This window comes from Gossypium hirsutum, chromosome A05 (genome assembly GCF_007990345.1).
Source record: "Gossypium hirsutum isolate 1008001.06 chromosome A05, Gossypium_hirsutum_v2.1, whole genome shotgun sequence".
In the NCBI taxonomy this organism is placed as follows: domain Eukaryota; kingdom Viridiplantae; phylum Streptophyta; class Magnoliopsida; order Malvales; family Malvaceae; genus Gossypium; species Gossypium hirsutum.
Window position 1 is genome coordinate 8,768,730 of NC_053428.1, and position 18,991 is coordinate 8,787,720.

Here is an 18,991-nt window from a genome sequence, read left to right on the forward strand (position 1 = left end):
ACGAGAATGCTCTTTACTCTGTGTCAACAAAAATACACCGGGAACGCGCTTTACCCCATGTCAACAAAAAAAACACGCTGACATGGGCACACTTTTACCCGTCCTTGGACTAAATTTTAAAAAAAAGTCTTTTCTTTTAAATATTATAAAAATAGATGAATTTTTTGAAAATTCATAAAAATAAACATTATAAAATATAATGTAGTTATATTATGTTTTTAGTTAGAGGAAAAATTTCACTAAAAATAAATTACAAACCTATTCATAACTTCATATATGCACATTTCACATCCTAAATTGCTTAAAAAATATAAGAGAACTAAAAATTTAAGTATATTAAAATCTATTTTGTAAACTTTATTTTCGTATTAATTGGTAATGCCACTTATCCTCGTTTGAACTTGAAGAGAGTACTCTTTAAACATGAACCGTAAACGTGAAATCAACATGAATGATAAAAAGTTGAATGTTTCTCCCTCCGTTTGATCGACGTCCCTGTCTTAAACCCTACTTTTGAGCAGTCAACAATACATGGGCATAATGTTTATAGTCTTCGACTACGAGAAATGCAGCTGATTTACCACAGCTTCAGCATAGTACATGAACTCTTTACAAGAGGAGATGTTCTCAAGCACCTTCATAAATAGTTTTAAAGATTGAAAACCAAAAAGAGGCTATTTCAAGGAAGACGAATGCAGTTCTCCCATCATTTTGACAGCAAGGTTGAATCAATAAACAGAGGAGTGGAAAAATGAAAGAACAATTTACATTTGATTGATAGAAACTTGATAACATTACAAACTGTAATTTGATAAATACTTCAACCTGTCATCCACACACAAGGGATCTTGTCTACTCATCTAAACAAGACATGGAAAACATAAAACACACGCCAAACATGAAGACACAGAGTACCTTATAATAGCTTTAGTATGTCAACAACAAAACCATTGAAGCTCTTTAACCAGAAATCTCAATTGCTTTGACGTCAGGTTTCTTCACTTCCACCTTAGGAACAGTAACTGTAAGAACTCCATTTTCCATTGAAGCCTTGACTTGATCCATCTTCACATTCTCCGGCAACCTAAACCTCCTCGAAAACTTCCCACTACTCCGCTCCACACGGTGCCAGGTGTCGTTCTTGTCTTCCTTTTCTATTTTCCTCTCCCCACTGATTTGAAGCACCCTGTCATCTTCAACCTCCACTTTAACCTCTTCTTTCTTTAGCCCTGGAAGATCAGCCTTAAAGACGTGAGCTTCAGGGGTTTCCTTCCAGTCCATACGGGCATTGACAAAAGCCGAGGTTTCTGAGGAACCTGTCATCAGTGAAGAAGGAAAAGGGAAGTCCTTGAAAGGATCCCATACATCAAGAGCGAAAGGATCGATGACGCTGCTCCTTCGGTTACCAAATAAATTCGGGACCATAGCCATCTCGCTTACCCAACCGAAACAATGATCAACGAAAAACAGAAAAAGAAAATGGAAACTGAAAGTTTTTGATTGCTGAATGTTTCAGATAATCTTGCTGATGCTAATGAACTATGTCATGTTGGGTATTTATAACAAGCTGAAGAGGAATCTAGTATTTTCCCCAACTTTGGGCTTTAAAATTTTAAATTATATTTCATGAACATTAGAGAATTAGCTCGAACGATCTGGATTCTACTGCTGTCCGAAATGGGCCCAAGTCTACTTATTTATGATTTCTTATATTGAAATTACAGCATAATATTTTTAAAAGGAAAAGAAATCCAAAGTGGAGCTTGCCATATATGTATAGGTGCCAAGAAAATTAAAATGAAATAGTACAAATTGGGATAATGTACTATACACTGTACAGCTAAAAACCCTAAAATTTTGTTCTTATTAACAAAGGTTTTTTTTTTCTTATACAAATTCAAAAAATTGATAAAATTTATATGCAATCAAAGTAAAATTTTACAGTACTTGGCATAGCAACCACAATGAATCATGATCATGGCATGGCAGCACCACCATTGTCAATGAATGGCACCTCGGGGATGCACTACGGCAAGAAGATGATGATGATGATGCATATGACCTTCTTCTGGGGCAATGACGCCGAGATCCTCTTCTCGGGGTGGCCAGGCAGGCGGTTGGGTGGCGGCATGTATGCATTAGCCTTGACATTCATCTTTTTTCTTGCGTTCCTTGTTGAATGGATCTCTCATTCTCGGTTGATCAAGCCAGGTGGAGCGCACAATGTGTGGGCTGGCGTGGTGCAAAGTTTGTTGCATGCGGTCCGGGTTGGTCTTGCTTATTTGGTAATGCTTGCTGTCATGTCCTTTAATGGTGGGGTGTTTTTGATGGCGATTGCTGGTCATATGTTAGGCTTTTTGTTGTTTGGTAGTAGGGTTTTCAAGAGAAATATGGATATATTGTCTTCTGAAAAAACATCTGATCTTCCTCCCATGAGCTGCTGATTGTTGACATAAGTGTATTGGATCCTTTTGTTTCAATTCCTTAATTAAATTTATATCTCCTTGTAGTACTTGTGAAATTTATAGCAATGTAGGATATGGAAAATGTTAAATCTGAGACTATCGGATAAAAGTAAATGAAATAAGCTTCAATTTGATCATTCTTTTTACTTCGCACTTGATAAGATCATAAAAGAACCAAAACAATTTACAGGCTTCTAAACAAGGTCAGTGGCCCGTTTTATTGAATAAGTGCAATGGTCTCGAACTAAAGCTTGCACCGACATATATTCGCATTCAATACTTAAATAGAATTTTGGTAACTTGATAAAAGAAATCAAGCCATCATCTACTTGCAATGAACATATGGGGCATAATGATCCAACAATTAGCCCTACAAATTGAACGCCTTACGCATTCAAAGAATTTGAATGGAAAAACAGAAAGCAATATGAATGCTGATCAATCGCTTTCATCATTGCAAGCTGTAGCACTGGATCTTATCCTTATGTTTGCCAGAAGCATAGATCACAAGTCAAAATGGAAACAGAAAAATGATCACATTCAACAGAATTATGAAGAAGATTTGGATCATTTCAATACCGACATACGTACACACATACGCACATGCACATATACATAAACACAGAAGACACAATCTGTAAGGAGTCGTTAGATCTTGGAAATGGAAAGAATCTGACCCCACAAACCACAAGCAAGCACTTATTTTCCAACTTCTCCCACACAGCAACAGTTGATAAACGAAAAAAATACAGCAAAAGGACAAAAGGGTGCACAAATGACAAAACTTCGAGGGGCGCTGGCAAATCAGAAAACCACCCTGTCTTGCCGGTTAAGCACCTAAAAAGAGGCTAAAGTCTGAAGTTCAGTCTTTTCGTCCAAGAAACTTTGAAAAAATTGGAACTTTCCAAGTGACACTTGAAAGCTATTTTCAAGCTTATAGTGATAGAGATTGCATGGCCACATATGGATTAGTGTTCTTCTCTTCTGGGTATATTTGTCTATTATTTTATGTTACAAGTGGGCCAAGTGGGTCTTCTCTCTAGAATTTGAGTGAAAGGCACGAATTTGGTTTCTGGGTCTGGGCTATAGCATTGGCAAGCAACAAGAAACTTGTATAGAATGTTTACGAGAGGCCAGAAATTTTGTTTCAATGAGATGAAGTTCACTGCTGCTAATGATTCATGTCATCTTTATTCTCACTTTTAATTTTGTTTACTTTTTAATGATGTGTAAATGAAAAACCAATCAATTTCCTTTATTTGTCAAAGTACTTAATCATCACAATGATATCCCATGATATAAAGCTGGGTTTGAGAAACCAAAGGAAGTTTCAAATTGCTTATGGCTGATTTTATTACAAGGATTTTACAAAAGACATCTCCAATAAGCTTAAAAATACTTAAGCCAGCCAGAGGAAGGTACAAAGACTGTCTGTACCCATCATTTTCATAAAGCAAATTTATTTCATTTTCCCATCTAAATTAAAACCCTTTAAAACAAGGGGGAAAGTGAAGAAGAAAAATACATATTCTTAACCCTAGATTCCCTATATTTTGACCACTGTCTGTATTTTATTTTGGCTTTTTTTCCTCTTTTATTCTGCCTTGAACTTGTTTTGTATTGTTCCCTTCATACATTTAGCTTTGATTGAGAGAGGCAGAGGGGATTGTTATTTTAATATGTCCATTCTTGAGGTAGATTCATTTCTTGATGGTTCAAAGCCGGCACCGTCTTGGACTGATACTTTTGCAGTGAATGCATGCTATTATTCCTCCCACTTACACAAGCATCTGTATGGGAATCATTTAAAAAAAAAGTATTCTTTCAAAATTAAGTCGCTAAAGGATGAAGACATATGCGAAAAAAAAAGAGATTTTTTTTCTCACCGTGTTGTAGGGGAAAAGGACTATTACTGGACCTTGTTGGAACACCTGTTTTCTCGAAGTGGAGCTTCAGTGCCTGTACTACTCTTGCAGGAATCAGAACTGTGGCGCATCCTGATCAAAACAAAATCCAGGTATAAATATCTAGAAAGGAATATCTGTTATAAGGCTCTCAATTTTCTTGCAAAATTCATGAAATCATGAATCTAGATTTCCAATTCTAACATCTGTAAAACCAGACTTTTATTTAAAGCAACATGCAAATGGACTAAGGGGGGACCATGACAAGGTGAAGATTCCAGTTCACGTTAATCAAAATTTTGGACACTAGCAATGGAGTAAAGATTTGTTGATGAAATGGAATCTGAGAACATGGGTGGGAATATAAAAGAAAATTATCAGATTACATGGTCAAAACTAAGGAAACCCAACATAGTAAAATATAAACCTAATCAGAAGATGGAATGGAATTGGGAGTTGATAGTCCACTGAACACTTAACCACTCCCCCCAACAAATCCAACCAAACTTTTGCCTAAATCCTAAAGGCACACCCAGAAATTACATAAAAGTAACCTTTCAATTGTTTTAAGGACCAAAAGTCAAAAATAAAAAGCTAAGGAAAGGTACTTTTCTTTTTAACCTTGTTTCTTGCGTGACTCAGTAGGGGTTCCTCCTATTCCACGAGGCAAGAATACCCCGGTTCCACAAGAACCATTTCTTGAACCGGATGCACTCAGGAAAACCGCTCTCATATGAGAATCGGCTTGTTGGTTGCTTTGTTGTTGTTGCTGCTGCTGCTGCTGCTGCAGATTATACCAGGGATTATTAGAGTTAGTGACGGCTTTTTGGCCATTGTTAAACCCACCGAACACTCTTCCTTTGTTTTGATGATAATGTTTAACCCTTGCCTTTTGTTCCATTTGCTTCATAGCTTGCTCCTGTTTAAGCCTGTAAAGCTATAAATATTATATGAAGAAAAATTAGTGCTGTTTCATCTGTAAATTAAGTCTTCAAAAGTAATGATGTTCATTCTTACTTGGATTGCTCTTATTTGATCATCAATAAGAGCTTGTTTTGATTGAATTCCAGCATTCAGGTTTCCCCCAGAAACTTGGATTGAATTGGATGTACTTAAAAATCTCTCACCTTGGTTATATCTTGCCGTTTCTTCAGTTATCTTCATCTTTTCAAAATTCCCAACCCAAGGTGCCATTGGAGGAGATGGCTCCCTAGATGGCCCTATTGGACCATCCAGGTTCGAGCCAAACTGTGACCACAGCGTTGATTCCGGTGAACCAGCCAAACCCCATGACTTGAAAACAACAGTAAAGGAAAAATAAAAAGGATCAGTTTTTTAATGTAAAACATATCGAATATTTGGTGTTATTAACATGATCAAGAAGAATAGAGGATGGGATACCTTTTCAAGTTTATCATCATCAGGAAGCATGTTCTGAGCCATCAGGCGAGTCAACTCACCAATGTAATCGTCTTCTTCTCGAGTGCTGTCTGTTGAGCTTGAACTCGGCTGATCAGAGCCAATAGGTGAACTCAACCCTGATCCAAGGTTATCTTGAGGAGTGAAAAACTGAGAAGGAAGCAATAACTCAAAGTTGTGTAGGTCAACAGCCATCATTTAATGGAACTACAAGTTTTGCACTTTAAAGTGACACTGGAAAAATCAGGTGAATGGCTTGATGATTTGCTATTATGGATGTCGCTGGTTCGACAAGATACAATTATTACCTGATCTACAACACATGAAAACTGAAAGAAAAAAAAAAGAGAGAGAACGAGAGAGTAATAAAGAGAGGGTGTGGGAGAAAATCCTGTGGGACTTTGTAACCGATGTTATAAGGAATAGAAATATGGGAATTTTGGGTTACTTCTTGGGTTCTTTTTAAGATACAGCCAATATTAAAAAAAAACAAGACAGGTTGAGCAAAGGAAGACTAATATAATGTTGTTTTTCCATTTATGTGTGGTGCCTGTTTTGTGTTATGTATGTTGGTTCTAGCAGGTAGGACTTTAGACTTGTCCAAACTCAGCAAAATTCATCTCACCTGCCATTTGTTAGGGAGCTGCACTCTGGGTAATTAATTTTTTTTATTTTTTAATAATAATATTTAGAATTACTAATTTAAAATATAAGCAAATTGTTGAATAAGGTACAAATTGAGGGTTTGAGGTTGATTGTTTCCACAAACAAAAGAAAGGTTAATGTGGTTGACCGAGGATCAGTGCTTTTGTTCTGTCTTCACATTCAAGAGTGTAAATAGAACAACTTATTCCATTTGTACCCAAAACAAAAGGTTTTGTAGTAACTGGACTTTGTTAAAAAGAGAAGATTTTGGTTTGCCTTTATTATATTTCCTTTTAAGGTTTAGCAATTTGGTCAACAAAAAAAATTAAAGCTGATTAATGGGAGCAGGTGAGAATGAATAGAGATTTTGGTTGGAAAGATTTGGTACATAAAAGTTAAAAGTGGTTTATCATTTTTTAGCTTTTGGCTTTCACTTATTTAAGTTCAATGGCCCTTCAATTGGGCTGTTTTTCACAAATTGGTTAAAGAGCGTGAAACTTCATTTTGGGGCCAAAATCTAAGGCTCTGAAGCCCAATTTCTCTAAAACACAGGCAGTCCAATTAGGCAGAGAAAGATAAAAGAGTACGACAGAATTCTCAACTTGATTGATATTGTATTGGCTTCTTAAATCATAGATGGATATCATGCAGAAACTAATGGTGCCTTGATGAATATTATTGGATCCTTTGGTCACATCACTGATGCAACCAACTTGCATTTATTCTTGCCATTTCCCATTTCCTCTACCTCCTTCGACCAAGCCAGTTGGACAACAAGGACCTAGTGCACAAGTTATTGTAAGAAAACTCAGTACCTATCTTGAAAAAAAAAAAACAGTATCAGTTGTTACAACGTGTATCAAACTAGACGTTGTTCTATTAAAGCTTCTCTTAAATGATTCTCGTTTATAAATTAACTTTGAAGCCCCGACATCAACTAAGTCGTTGTAGTATAGTGGTGAGTATTCCCGCCTGTCACGCGGGCGACCCGGGTTCGATCCCCGGCAACGGCGAAACGCCTTTTTTTCCCCCTGCAAAGACATCACTGGGCATGGAATTCGTGCCTGTCTTGTGTTGGTTTCAGATTTTCGTTGTTGTTGGAGGTCGGTTTTGGCTTCGTTGCAGATTTCAGTTTGAGGACTTTTTTGAGTTGTTGGAGTCTTTACAGTTTTTTCCTTCTATTTCTATTATTTGGATATGGAGACGGATGATGAGTATTGACTTGAGTAGTGCCTTTGCATGAATTGTGGAAAAAGATATTTGTTTTTCAATTTTTGCTGTGTAACTTTGATACAAAGCAAAAATATGGTATTTTTGATACAGAATCTCAAGCATGATCTTTTACATATAAAGGACTTCTCAAGCTTCATTTTCCAGAGAAAAATTATGAAAAAGGTATTACTGAAACGATTTGAAATCCAAAGAGTCGGCAACTTATTCATGCTTTTATGTTCTTCCATGATTATTGGCTTTGCTTTGCTTTATGAATTCCTGCAAATTTTCAGGATTAACAAAGTGTGTTAGTGTAAGAAACTCAACTGAAATCTTCAGACAAGTTTATTGAGAATCCGAATACCTTGGAGAATTTCAGGTGCATGGGAAATATAGGCCCTAATAATAAAGCGAACCTGTAGAAATCCAAGTCAAGTGTCTGAGATATAGGAATAACTCTAAACCCAGATTTTCGCTGATCACCAACTTGAAGCTTTCAAATAGAAAACCAGTACCTTGCCACCAATTCCCTCTAGAAGCATCCATTGAATTGTTTCCATTAGTGTCATTTTCTCCCCCATCTTTTTTAAACTATAGTCATTCACCAAAATATATACAATAATTACTTTCATATATACACATATATCAGAAACTAGTTTTCATATCAGAGTTTGATATGTCGAGACTCACAACTGGATACGATGTTGTAGATGTACTTTGGCAAGTCGAGGGATGGGAATACTGTTGCGGAAGCGACGATAATATTAATAACAATATTATCAGAAATATTTAGATAATTATTATGCCAACAATTATACTAAGAAAATTCCCAGTTAAATTGGAGGGGTCACAATGGTCCCGCTTAAAACCATATGCCACAGCTGTGTTGCCTCAGCGTCCTTCTTGGTACTCGTAATTGCTGCTGCTGTTGTCCCGACCACTGTACTACCTTGGTAGTAATACAGATTGTTCTTTCTTATGCCTTTCAACATCACCAATGCTCCTGAAGTTGCTTTAAGAACTCCATCTCGTATTGTCACAACTAGGCCTTTAGATTCTAACGACCCCAAAGAGATGAGATTCTTCTTCAACTTTGGGACATATCGTCGCTTCCGCAACAATTGGTATCCGAGCCAAGGTTTTGTAGTATGCTCTGTGTTTGCAGCTTAGTCTGATCTTACACATCAGAAACATTTCCTAAAGCTTGTGGGTATTCTGCATTTGGTGGCTATTAAGTAGAAGCTATGGCAAAAATGACAGAAGAAAAACCATCCATATCAACAACTTCCACTTCGTACATTTTGCCGAGGATTGGAACTGCAAATACGAGATTTGTAGTGGAAATTTTTGATGGAACAGGTCATTTCGGCATGTGGCAAAGTGAGCTTCTAGATGCCCTCTTTCAACAGGGTCTAGATATTGCCATTGAGGAAGAAAAACCAGAAGGGGTTGATGATAAAGAATGGAAGACCATCAACCGATTGGCATGTGGTACAATTCGATCATGTCTTTCCAGAGAGCAGAAGTATACATTCAGTAAAGAGACTTCTGCAAGTAAATTGTGGAAAGCATTGGAGGAGAAATTTCTGAAGAAGAACAGTCAAAATAAGTTACATATGAAGAAAAGACTGTTTCGTTTCAGTTATGTTCCTGGTACCACGATGAACGAGCACATTACCAATTTTAATCAGCTGGTGGCTGATTTGTTGAATTTGGATGTGACTTTTGAAGACGAAGACTTGGCGTTAATGTTGTTGGGATCGCTTCCTGAGGAGTTTGAGTACCTTGAAACTACTCTACTTCATGGAAAATCGGAAGTAACTTTCAATGAAGTAACTGCTGCATTGTATAGCTATGAACTACGCCGAAAGGATAAGTTGAAAGGTTCAGGTGAAGCAGCAGTGGAAGCATTGGTAACAAGAGGTCGTCAGCAAAGTCAGTCTAAGGGGAAGAGAAGAAAGTCCAAAGGTCGAGCTGTTGCCAAAGATGAATGTTCCTTTTGCAAAGAAAAAGGACATTGGAAGAAAGATTGTCCAAAATTGAAGAAAAAAGGGAAGACTCCGCAAGATGCAAATGTTGCAGAATGCAATAGTGAAGCAGAGTCAGACTTTTCTCTTAGTATGACATCTTCAACATTATATGCAGATGAGTGGATCATGGATTCTGGTTGTTCCTATCATATGTGTCCCATTCGGGAATGGTTCTTTGAATTTCAAAAACTAGATGAAGGGGTTGTTTACATGGGTAATGATAACACATGTAAAATAGCCGGGATAGGTTCAATTAAACTGAGGAGTCATGATGGATCTACTAGAATTTTGCGGGATGTACGATATGTCCCAAAGTTGAAGAAGAATCTCATCTCTTTGGGGTCGTTAGAATCTAAAGGCCTAGTTGTGACAATACGAGATGGAGTTCTTAAAGCAACTTCAGGAGCATTGGTGATGTTGAAAGGCATAAGAAAGAACAATCTGTATTACTACCAAGGTAGTACAGTGGTCGGGACAACAGCAGCAGCAATTACGAGTACCAAGAAGGACGCTGAGGCAACACAGCTGTGGCATATGCGTTTGGGCCATGCTGGTGAAAAATCCTTGCAAACTCTAGCCAAGCAAGGATTATTGAAAGGTACAAAGACTTGCAAACTTGAATTTTGCGAGCATTGTGTTCTGGGAAAACAACGAAGGGTGAAATTTGGCACTGGGATTCACAATACTAAAGGTATTCTGGATTATGTGCATTCTGATGTATGGGGACCGTCCAAGACTCCATCACTTGGAGGAAGACGTTATTTTGTCACCTTTATTGATGATTTTTCCAGACGAGTTTGGGTGTTCCCTATGAAGAACAAAGATGAGGTGCTTGAAGTTTTCCTTAAGTGGAAAACTAAAGTTGAAAATCAGACAGGAAGGAAGATTAAGGTTCTCCGATCAGACAACGGTGGAGAATATAAAAGCGATCCTTTCCTGAAGATATGCCAAGATTGTGGCATAGTAAGGCACTTCACCGTAGGTGGAACACCGCAACAGAATGGGGTGGCAGAGCGTATGAATCGAACGCTTGTGGAGAAAGTTCGATGTATGTTATCTAATGCTGGATTAGATAGAAAGTTTTGGGCTGAGGCTGTGACGTACGCTCAACATCTCATCAATCATTTGCCATCATCTGCTATAAATGGCAAGACTCCTTTGGAGAAATGGTATGGAAAACCTGCTACTGATTATGACACCTTGCGCATTTTTGGTTCTATTGCATATTATCATGTGAAAGAATCAAAGTTAGATCCAAGAGCAAAGAAGGCTCTATTCATGGGCTTCAATGCTGGTGTTAAGGGATATCGTTTGTGGTGTCTAGAGGCAAAGAAGACGATAATCAGTAGGGATGTTACCTTTCATGAATCTGCCATGTTGAATAAGGTAAATCCAGAAGGAGTGAGTAGTACTTCGCAGCAGGTGGAGTGTACTCCGCAGCAGGTGGAGTTTGAGCAGAGTGTGGTAATTCCAGCAGAAGGTACCACTAGTGATTCTTCATTGGCAGATGCAGAGTCAGATGAGGAAGAGGTTTCTACCCAAGAACCTCAACAGCAATCAGAGCCAATTGCAGTCAGAAGGCAGAGACGAGAAATTCAGAAACCAGCTCGTTTCACTGACATGGTAGCTTATGCACTTCCAGTTGTTGATAATATTCCATCCACTTACACCGAAGCCATTCAGAGTTTAGAGAATAATAGATGGTTAGGTGCAATGGAAGAGGAAATGCAATCTCTAGAGAAAAACAAGACGTGGAAGTTGGCACAACTACCAAAAGGGAAGAAGGCGATTGGTTGCAAATGGGTATTTGCAAAGAAAGAAGGATTTCCCGACAAAGAAGATGTTCGTTACAAGGCAAGGTTAGTGGCTAAAGGCTACGCTCAGAAGGAGGGAATTGACTATAATGAGGTATTTTCTCCAGTTGTTAAACATTCCTCCATTAGAATTTTGTTGGCCTTGGTAGCGCAGTTGAATTTGGAGCTAGCTCAACTTGATGTGAAGACCGCGTTTCTACACGGTGATTTGAAGGAGGAAATCTATATGACTCAGCCAGATGGATACAGGGTTGCTGGTAAAGAAAATTGGGTGTGTAAACTTAGCAAATCGTTGTACGGATTGAAACAATCTCCGAGACAATGGTACAAACAATTTGACAGGTTCATGAAGGACCAGAAGTACAAAAGAAGCAAATACGATCATTGTGTGTATTTGCGCAAGCTTCAAGATAATTCCTACATCTACTTACTCTTGTATGTTGATGATATGCTGATTGCAGCAAAGAGCCAAATGGAGATTGATAGACTGAAGGCTCAGTTGAGTAAAGAGTTTGAGATGAAGGATTTAGGGGAAGCTAAGAAGATTCTCGGCATGGAAATAACTCGGGATAGAAAGAGGGGCAAACTTTGGCTGTCACAAAAACAGTATTTGGAGAAGGTACTACAACGTTTCGGTATGTCTGAAGGTACAAAACCTGTAAGTACCCCACTTGCTCCTCATTTTAAACTAAGTAACCAGTTATCTCCAACGACTAAGGAAGAACAAGAGTACATGGCAAAAGTCCCATATGCAAATGCAGTTGGAAGCTTGATGTATGCAATGGTATGTACGAGACCAGATATTTCACAGGCTGTTAGTGTTGTTAGCAGGTACATGCATGATCCGGGCAGGGGTCATTGGCAAGCTGTGAAATGGATTCTGCGGTATCTCCAAAATACCATAGATGTCGGATTGGCATTCGAGCAGGATGAATCATTTGGTCAATGCATAGTTGGATATTGTGATTCTAATTATGCAGGTGATTTGGATAAGCGACGGTCTACAACTGGCTATTTGTTTACTTTAGCGAAAGCGCCAGTTAGTTGGAAATCTACCTTACAGTCCACGGTGGCTTTGTCTACAACAGAGGCAGAGTATATGGCAATTACAGAGGCTGTGAAGGAAGCAATTTGGCTTCATGGATTGCTTAAAGACTTGGAAGTTGGTCAGAAACAACTTAAGGTGTATTCTGACAGTCAGAGTGCTATTCATTTAGCAAAGAATCAAGTTTTTCATGCACGAACGAAGCACATAGACGTTCGCTATCACTTTGTGCGGGAAATTCTCGAAGAAGAGGAGATACTTCTCCAAAAGATTCACACTACGGAGAATCCTGCAGATATGCTGACTAAGGTGGTTACAAGGGCCAAGTTTGAACATTGTTTAGACTTGATCAATGTCCGACACATTTGATATGGCGTCGTTGGCGCAAATTTGAAGACACTATTGAAGTTTGTGTTATGAGAAGATGTTCGAAGATGTGGAATATCGCCAAGGTGGAGATTTGTTGAATATTGGCAATATCCCACATTAGGAAAAGATAGAAAGGGAGGGGGTTTGGTTTGTTATATATAGAACCCCTCCCCCTTTGGTTGTATCATCCCAAAATCTTCTCTTTTGTAATATTTCTAGAGGAAATATTAATTTGGTAGTGTCCGAGGACGTAAGCTAAATTGGCCGAACCTCGTTAAAACTCTGGTATTTTATTTCTTATTTGTTTGCTTTTATTTAATAGCTTTATGTTGGTTATATTTATTTAGTTATTATTGCTATAAATATCTAAGTGAGTTCTGTCTAGTTGTTGGGTTTTAAGCGGGACCATTGTGACCCCTCCAATTTAACTGGGAATTTTCTTAGTATAATTGTTGGCATAATAATTAAATAAATATAACCAACATAAAGCTATTAAATAAAAGCAAACAAATAAGAAATAAAATACCAGAGTTTTAACGAGGTTCGGCCAATTTAGCTTACGTCCTCGGACACTACCAAATTAATATTTCCTCTAGAAATATTACAAAAGAGAAGATTTTGGGATGATACAACCAAAGGGGGAGGGGTTCTATATATAACAAACCAAACCCCCTCCCTTTCTATCTTTTCCTAATGTGGGATATTGCCAATATTCAACAAATACAAGTCTTGCCCACCATAGTAAAGAGATGAACTTAAATGGCATGGTTCAACCCTTTCTTCCTTGTTTTGCAGTGGAGCTACATTACATGAACCAAAAAAGAAAAGATTAATCAGACAAAGTCAGTCATAGGAGATTAGTGAAACAAACATATATATACAGAGTACTTACACACACACAGATCACTAACCTTGCATACCTTGTCTCCAAGCTGAACCTTCTAAAGGCTGCTTTGGCCATGATTCCAGCACCTTGGAGCCTGAGGAGTTCTTCCCTCCAATCTGAAATTTCATACAAAGAAACCTCTAATTTAGACTAAAAATATGTGTCGGCCATGATTGTCCAATACTATTTGAAAAGTCTGAGTAACTTCGAAATATGAGACCTTTCAGCTTCAGTTTTAAAGACTTGTGTATATGTCAGAAAAAAAAAGGGAAAACATTCTGAAAAGCTCATACCCTTATTAGACAAAAGTTAACCTTTTCAATCTTTCTTAAAACTGTTAACCTTATATATACCATAATACAATAAAACTTGGTAGCATGAATAATGTACTAAAACATGTCTATTGTCTAATCAGCAGGATTGAATATACGAAGAGAAGCAAGAAAGGAACTGAAAAGATTCAAAAGAAATAAAACCATAACAAATACAATCACCAACGTAAAAAGAAAGTATATGTATATACCGAAGATGGAGGTGGAAAAATGGAACTGAAAATCCCTTTTGATGATGAAGATGATGAATCTTTGGAGCCAAAAAGATCAGCTGTGAACGAGGAAGAAGAACCAACTTGTCTCTTAGTCTCCATTGCTTTTTCTTCTTTGTCAAAACCAGCCCCGAAGTAAAACAAAGGTCCAAAAACTAAATCAAATACAATGTACCAACGCCTTCCAAGAAAAGACTACACCAGTTGAAAGAAAGAAAGAAAAACAGATAAGATTTGCAGAGAAAATACAAAGGGAAATCGGCAGTGCACGTGAAGATCACAGTATATGGGAGGGATGTACAACTGTCTCAGTAGACCATCAAATATATACACACAAAATTAGTTGACATTGCAGTGCAGCCCATGTGCCTATCATCATCAAACCAAAAAAGGTGTTGTATGACTATGGTAAAGAATTCCCTTCTTTTTCTTTTTTTCTTTTTCTCTTTTAAAATCAAAAGAAATGAAGGAATTTTGCTATTAAGTTTCCTCTCAGTCACAGTTTATTCTCTCAATCTTACTTTTTTTTTTCAACTATAGTAAGGGATAAGTGCCACGGGTGGTCCACTTGGCATCCTAACTGGCTTACCATTTACTGCCATCTGTACTCTAGTGGATAAATGCAGCCTCTCTTGGCTCTATAGGGTCAAAAACAAACCCAACTAAACCGTCCTTCCCTAACAAGTACTTGACCCTTCATGTCCAGGGAATGATTTTCTTTTCTTCTTTACATCGAATTTCATTTTTAGTGAATATATACAACTTTTTAATAATATGATTTGTATGAACCAAAAGTGTTAAACCCGATTTCAGGGAATGAATTCTTTGGATATAGCTTCAAAAAGGGTTGAATGAAAGATTTGAAGAGATCTCCATTCTTTTGAGTCACATGCAACAAGATGATAAGGTTTAATTTCCCCACGCACTCATCCTTTTCCTTTTTATGTGCCCTTAATAGTTGTTGACCTTTAATTATTCTCTTTTAAATACCAAAGTTCGATACTGAAATAGCATTAAAATGAGATTATTATCTATACTTGAAATCGAAGCTACCTAACTAATCATATTGATGTACTTGGCATGACGAAGATACTAAAATGCTTACCACCAAATACCCTTTGCCTTCTCTGCTTTCCTTTTTGGCTGTCTGTCATTAAATGGGTTCAATTATTTATTATTATAATCATTACTTTAAAGAAAATGGGTTCAATTAAGAGGAGTCAGATTTTCCATTAGGAATAAACCATCACTTATCCGCATTTTAAACTTATCCAAATCGAAATCGACTTCCGATTGGGGGGTTTTGATTATCCAGTCTCATTTATTATATGCAAATTGCATGTTATTAAGAGCAAAGTTAGTGATGTTTTGGGACTAAAATAAGATTGAATATTCATAGAGATAAAGGTGATGCGTCAGCTCAACCAATTTGGAGAGTGATAGTTTGACTGAATTTTCCTGGCAAAAAATATCCAGCTTTGTGGTCATTTTCAATCATGACGATTTCGTCTTGGGCAGTAATGGTTGAGAGAGCATGCTGCGATTTTGTTTGATGCAGCTTCATTTTGTAATCTCATGCAACATGTTTCCATCCGTAAACTGAAATTTTATTAACATATCATGTTTCTTAAAAAAACATCTTAGTTTCAATCATATCAAAAAACTTTACCATCTACTGATATTTATCTTATGAACTACACTTTCATTGTTTTTGAGGGGGAGGGGGGGGAATCCATATCAAATTTGTGAATCCAATAACGAGTTGTGAGAAATAATAAGCAGAATCAGGTTCACCAAGAATAATCAAAATTCTTCTTGCACCCAAATGTATTAGCTTGAAACAAACAACTTTTTTCCTTGATGAAGGTTTCAAACTTTCAACAATAGTTCGAGTATCTCATCCTCTTTTTCCTTTCATCTCCTTCCTTAAAAATCAAACTCTTTACTTATTTATTTATCGATCTTACAGCAATATGGCCAATTGGCTATCATTGTTTAGGCAACCTGCTAGAGGATAACGACATGATAACATAATGCAAACATAACACAAAAAATAGTGAAAACACCTAAAATAGCATGACCATCAAACAAATTTATAATACGAGTTATAATGTAAATATAAACATTGTCACCATTATAACATGAAGAGGACATTATACAGCAACTGTTAGGTCTCAAGAATAAGCCCAGCAAATGTTATCCATCTTCCATGTGCACCTAGCAATAAATCAAGGGCAAACTTTAACGTGAATGAGTCCAAGACATGTTCTAAGGTACGCCGCAGTCTTAAGATGGGAGAACTCCTTAATGACACAGACATGTCGACCATGCTATCTCCGAACAGGAAATTATCTCCAATAAAAAATCTTCTTCTTCAATGGAGTAACTCATTCTTTGCTTCCTCCTTGTAAAGCATTGCTGTCTTCACCGTACGAGTTCTATCAACCCTATGCGATCAAGATCACTCATTTGAAGCCCTGAAACCAATGAACATTGAATAATAAAAAAACACAGTCATATAATAGATTAGTGTAACCCAGTGCATTTGTCAAATGGAGAACTGCATTACCAGTTCTTTTCCAAATGATTAGTTTAGTTGCATCAAGTGATTAATTAATAACACTGAACTAACAAAAACTATTGGTTCTCACAAAAACAGATAAAGATTGCAATGATCCTAGAAGATCCATTCAGTCAAGCACTAGGACACATCATATGCAATGATCACCTAATAAGTAACACATTTGAGTGCACAAGAAGCACTGGTTCAACAGAGGTAATAGCTGCTGTCAACATCCTGGTAAGAAAAAGTTGATAGTTTCAGAGTTGAAATGGTTAAGTTAGCTGCTTGCATACAAAGCTTTCTTAATGAATTATTAACCAAACTACCCTAAAAAATGTCAATTCGTCGTCACCAATTATTACTGTTATTTCTTTAAAAATTGAAATGAAAGAAAGAATACACAAAAACTAGAAAGAGCAAGGGTCCCTATGCAAACCTCAACATCTGCCAAAAATTTCTTCTGGAGGATCATAAGCATGCTTTTCTGGAAAGAGCTCCTCAAAATCTTTCTTAACTTTGTTCCTCAAAAGAGGATGTGGCAGAAGCCCCTTTAGTAAAATCCTGAATGGCAACTCCTCTGGTGGATCCGGAGATTTTATCATATCCTCATATATGTTCATTGCATCGGCAGGAGAACCATCCCTCAGGAAGCCCCTAATGATCTCGGTGTATGTCTGAGAATCAGGGAACAGATTTTCCTTTCTCATAGATTCCCATAACTTCATTGCTTCATCCATTTTCCTGCATTTCGCTAATGCAATAATCAAGTCCTTATACAAATAGACGTCAGGTTTATACCAGTCTTGCTTTTGAATCACCTCAAAAACCTGAAAATGCAGCAAGATACAAAATATCAAGCAGATGATATTATAATTCAGAAGCAATTTTATCTAATTCACTAAGGAGAAAACCCGATTAAGTACTCTGTGTATGTAACAATAAAAACACCCATTCTCATGCTCAAAAACTATATATATTAGTGTCTGAAAAAGGAATTATATAATTTCAGTGCAAAAAGGCATTAGGGTTTTCTCGATAATGGGCCGGAAATTCAATGTTCACCAAGAAAAATTAAAAATCTCTCTCGAGCATTTGATCAAACAAAATAAAAGCAATCTCATTTCACTCTAACTCAGAGAAAAACGAAGAATGCAAGAGTCCAGAAAAACCCAAATAAGAGAAAATTAAAAGAATTAATGGAAGTGAAAATGTAAGGAGTACCTTTACAGCCAGAGAAGTCTCCTCCTGACGTTCAAGCTCTGAAAGAACAGCAATCAAATCCATCTTCAATAGCCTTAAAACATGGGTTTTGATAAATTTCAGAACTTTATCTTCATCATCCTTAAATCTCTTTAAACCCAATATTACAAAAAGGGCTTCTTTCCCTATCAGCTTTTTGCCTTTCCAAAGGGGACCTCTCGGTCTCCCATCATGATATAGCTTAAACCCTGAAATGGGTTTATGGATATCGGGTTGTACAGGTGGAATTTGAGGTTTTACAAGAAACGGGGACCTCGTAATACTGTTTTTCGTGAGGTTTTGAAGGAGGATTGACGTTAAAATTGGGAACTTCGATTTTGAAAAGGCGCGAGTTGCCATTAGAGCCGGTAGAATACGGGAATGTGAAGGGTTTAGGAGAAGAACAATACTCCCAAGTCCAAGCACGTGGGTTTTATGTACGGAACAAGAAATAACTTCACTTCCTTTAGCTTAATACATCTTTTAGTCCTTAAATTAAATTCCGTTTTTCTCATTTTGATCCTTAAATGTTTTTTCTACCCAGGTCGGGACCCAAGGTTAAGGACTGTTCACCAATTTAGTCCTTTAACTTTAAATTTTTTTAAAATTTAGTCACTTATTCCCTATGTGTTAGATGAATATATCACACTGACATCATCACTCAAAAAAATTTTAGTAAGGCCTACTAAGTTAATGGTGTTATCATAGTTTATACCTTTTGCAAATATTTTAATTTATCCTATAATTTAATAATAATTATGTTACGCTACTCAATTTTTTGGACGGCAGATACAAATCCAGTATTCTACTCATATTTATACTTTTTATTAAAAAAATGAAAGCTTAGGGATTATAC

The 18,991-nt window shown here is 37.0% G+C and overlaps 5 protein-coding genes and 1 non-coding gene across 9 annotated transcripts; 2 read left to right on the plus strand and 4 right to left on the minus strand.

Moving 5' to 3' along the window:
- Nucleotides 1-752: 752 nt before the first annotated feature.
- On the minus strand, nt 753-1,589 carry LOC107959156 (17.3 kDa class I heat shock protein). The gene has a single exon (XM_016895149.2). The coding sequence runs from the start codon at nt 1,429-1,431 to the stop codon at nt 961-963; it is 471 nt and encodes a 156-aa protein (XP_016750638.1). The 5' UTR covers nt 1,432-1,589; the 3' UTR covers nt 753-960.
- A 178-nt stretch (nt 1,590-1,767) lies between these two features.
- Nucleotides 1,768-2,594, plus strand: LOC107959155 (copper transporter 1). The gene has a single exon (XM_016895148.2). The coding sequence runs from the start codon at nt 1,965-1,967 to the stop codon at nt 2,442-2,444; it is 480 nt and encodes a 159-aa protein (XP_016750637.1). The 5' UTR covers nt 1,768-1,964; the 3' UTR covers nt 2,445-2,594.
- A 1,195-nt stretch (nt 2,595-3,789) lies between these two features.
- Nucleotides 3,790-6,305, minus strand: LOC107959154 (uncharacterized). Of its 2 annotated transcripts, XM_041113208.1 has the most exons (6): nt 5,771-6,305; nt 5,387-5,662; nt 5,259-5,306; nt 4,991-5,153; nt 4,352-4,462; nt 3,790-4,255 (listed from the first exon to the last, which is right to left on the minus strand). In XM_041113208.1, exons 1-6 carry the CDS (start codon nt 5,984-5,986, stop codon nt 4,140-4,142), a joined length of 930 nt encoding a protein of 309 aa, XP_040969142.1. In that variant the 5' UTR covers nt 5,987-6,305; the 3' UTR covers nt 3,790-4,139. The 2 variants fall into 2 exon arrangements, with proteins under 2 accessions (XP_040969142.1, XP_016750636.1); XM_016895147.2 differs by having other exon boundaries at nt 4,991-5,306; nt 5,771-6,302.
- Nucleotides 6,306-7,374: 1,069 nt separating this feature from the next.
- On the plus strand, nt 7,375-7,446 carry TRNAD-GUC (transfer RNA aspartic acid (anticodon GUC)). The gene has a single exon. It is a non-coding gene; the product is annotated as a tRNA-Asp (tRNA).
- A 231-nt stretch (nt 7,447-7,677) lies between these two features.
- Nucleotides 7,678-14,808, minus strand: LOC107959153 (uncharacterized). 3 transcript variants are annotated; one of them, XM_041113211.1, is made up of 7 exons: nt 14,313-14,798; nt 13,815-13,905; nt 13,628-13,703; nt 8,336-8,387; nt 8,161-8,236; nt 8,010-8,061; nt 7,678-7,924 (listed from the first exon to the last, which is right to left on the minus strand). In XM_041113211.1, the coding sequence occupies exons 1-6, from the start codon at nt 14,433-14,435 to the stop codon at nt 8,045-8,047; spliced, it is 435 nt and encodes a 144-aa protein (XP_040969145.1). In that variant the 5' UTR covers nt 14,436-14,798; the 3' UTR covers nt 7,678-7,924; nt 8,010-8,044. The 3 variants fall into 3 exon arrangements, with proteins under 3 accessions (XP_040969145.1, XP_040969144.1, XP_040969143.1); XM_041113210.1 differs by having other exon boundaries at nt 8,010-8,236; nt 13,824-13,905; nt 14,313-14,808; XM_041113209.1 differs by having other exon boundaries at nt 8,010-8,236; nt 14,313-14,804.
- Nucleotides 14,809-16,405: 1,597 nt separating this feature from the next.
- LOC107959151 (protein THYLAKOID ASSEMBLY 8-like, chloroplastic) lies at nt 16,406-18,594 on the minus strand. The gene is made up of 3 exons (XM_016895144.2): nt 18,118-18,594; nt 17,333-17,723; nt 16,406-16,810 (listed from the first exon to the last, which is right to left on the minus strand). Exons 1-2 carry the CDS (start codon nt 18,493-18,495, stop codon nt 17,334-17,336), a joined length of 768 nt encoding a protein of 255 aa, XP_016750633.1. The 5' UTR covers nt 18,496-18,594; the 3' UTR covers nt 16,406-16,810; nt 17,333.
- Between the last annotated feature and the right edge of the window lie 397 nt (nt 18,595-18,991).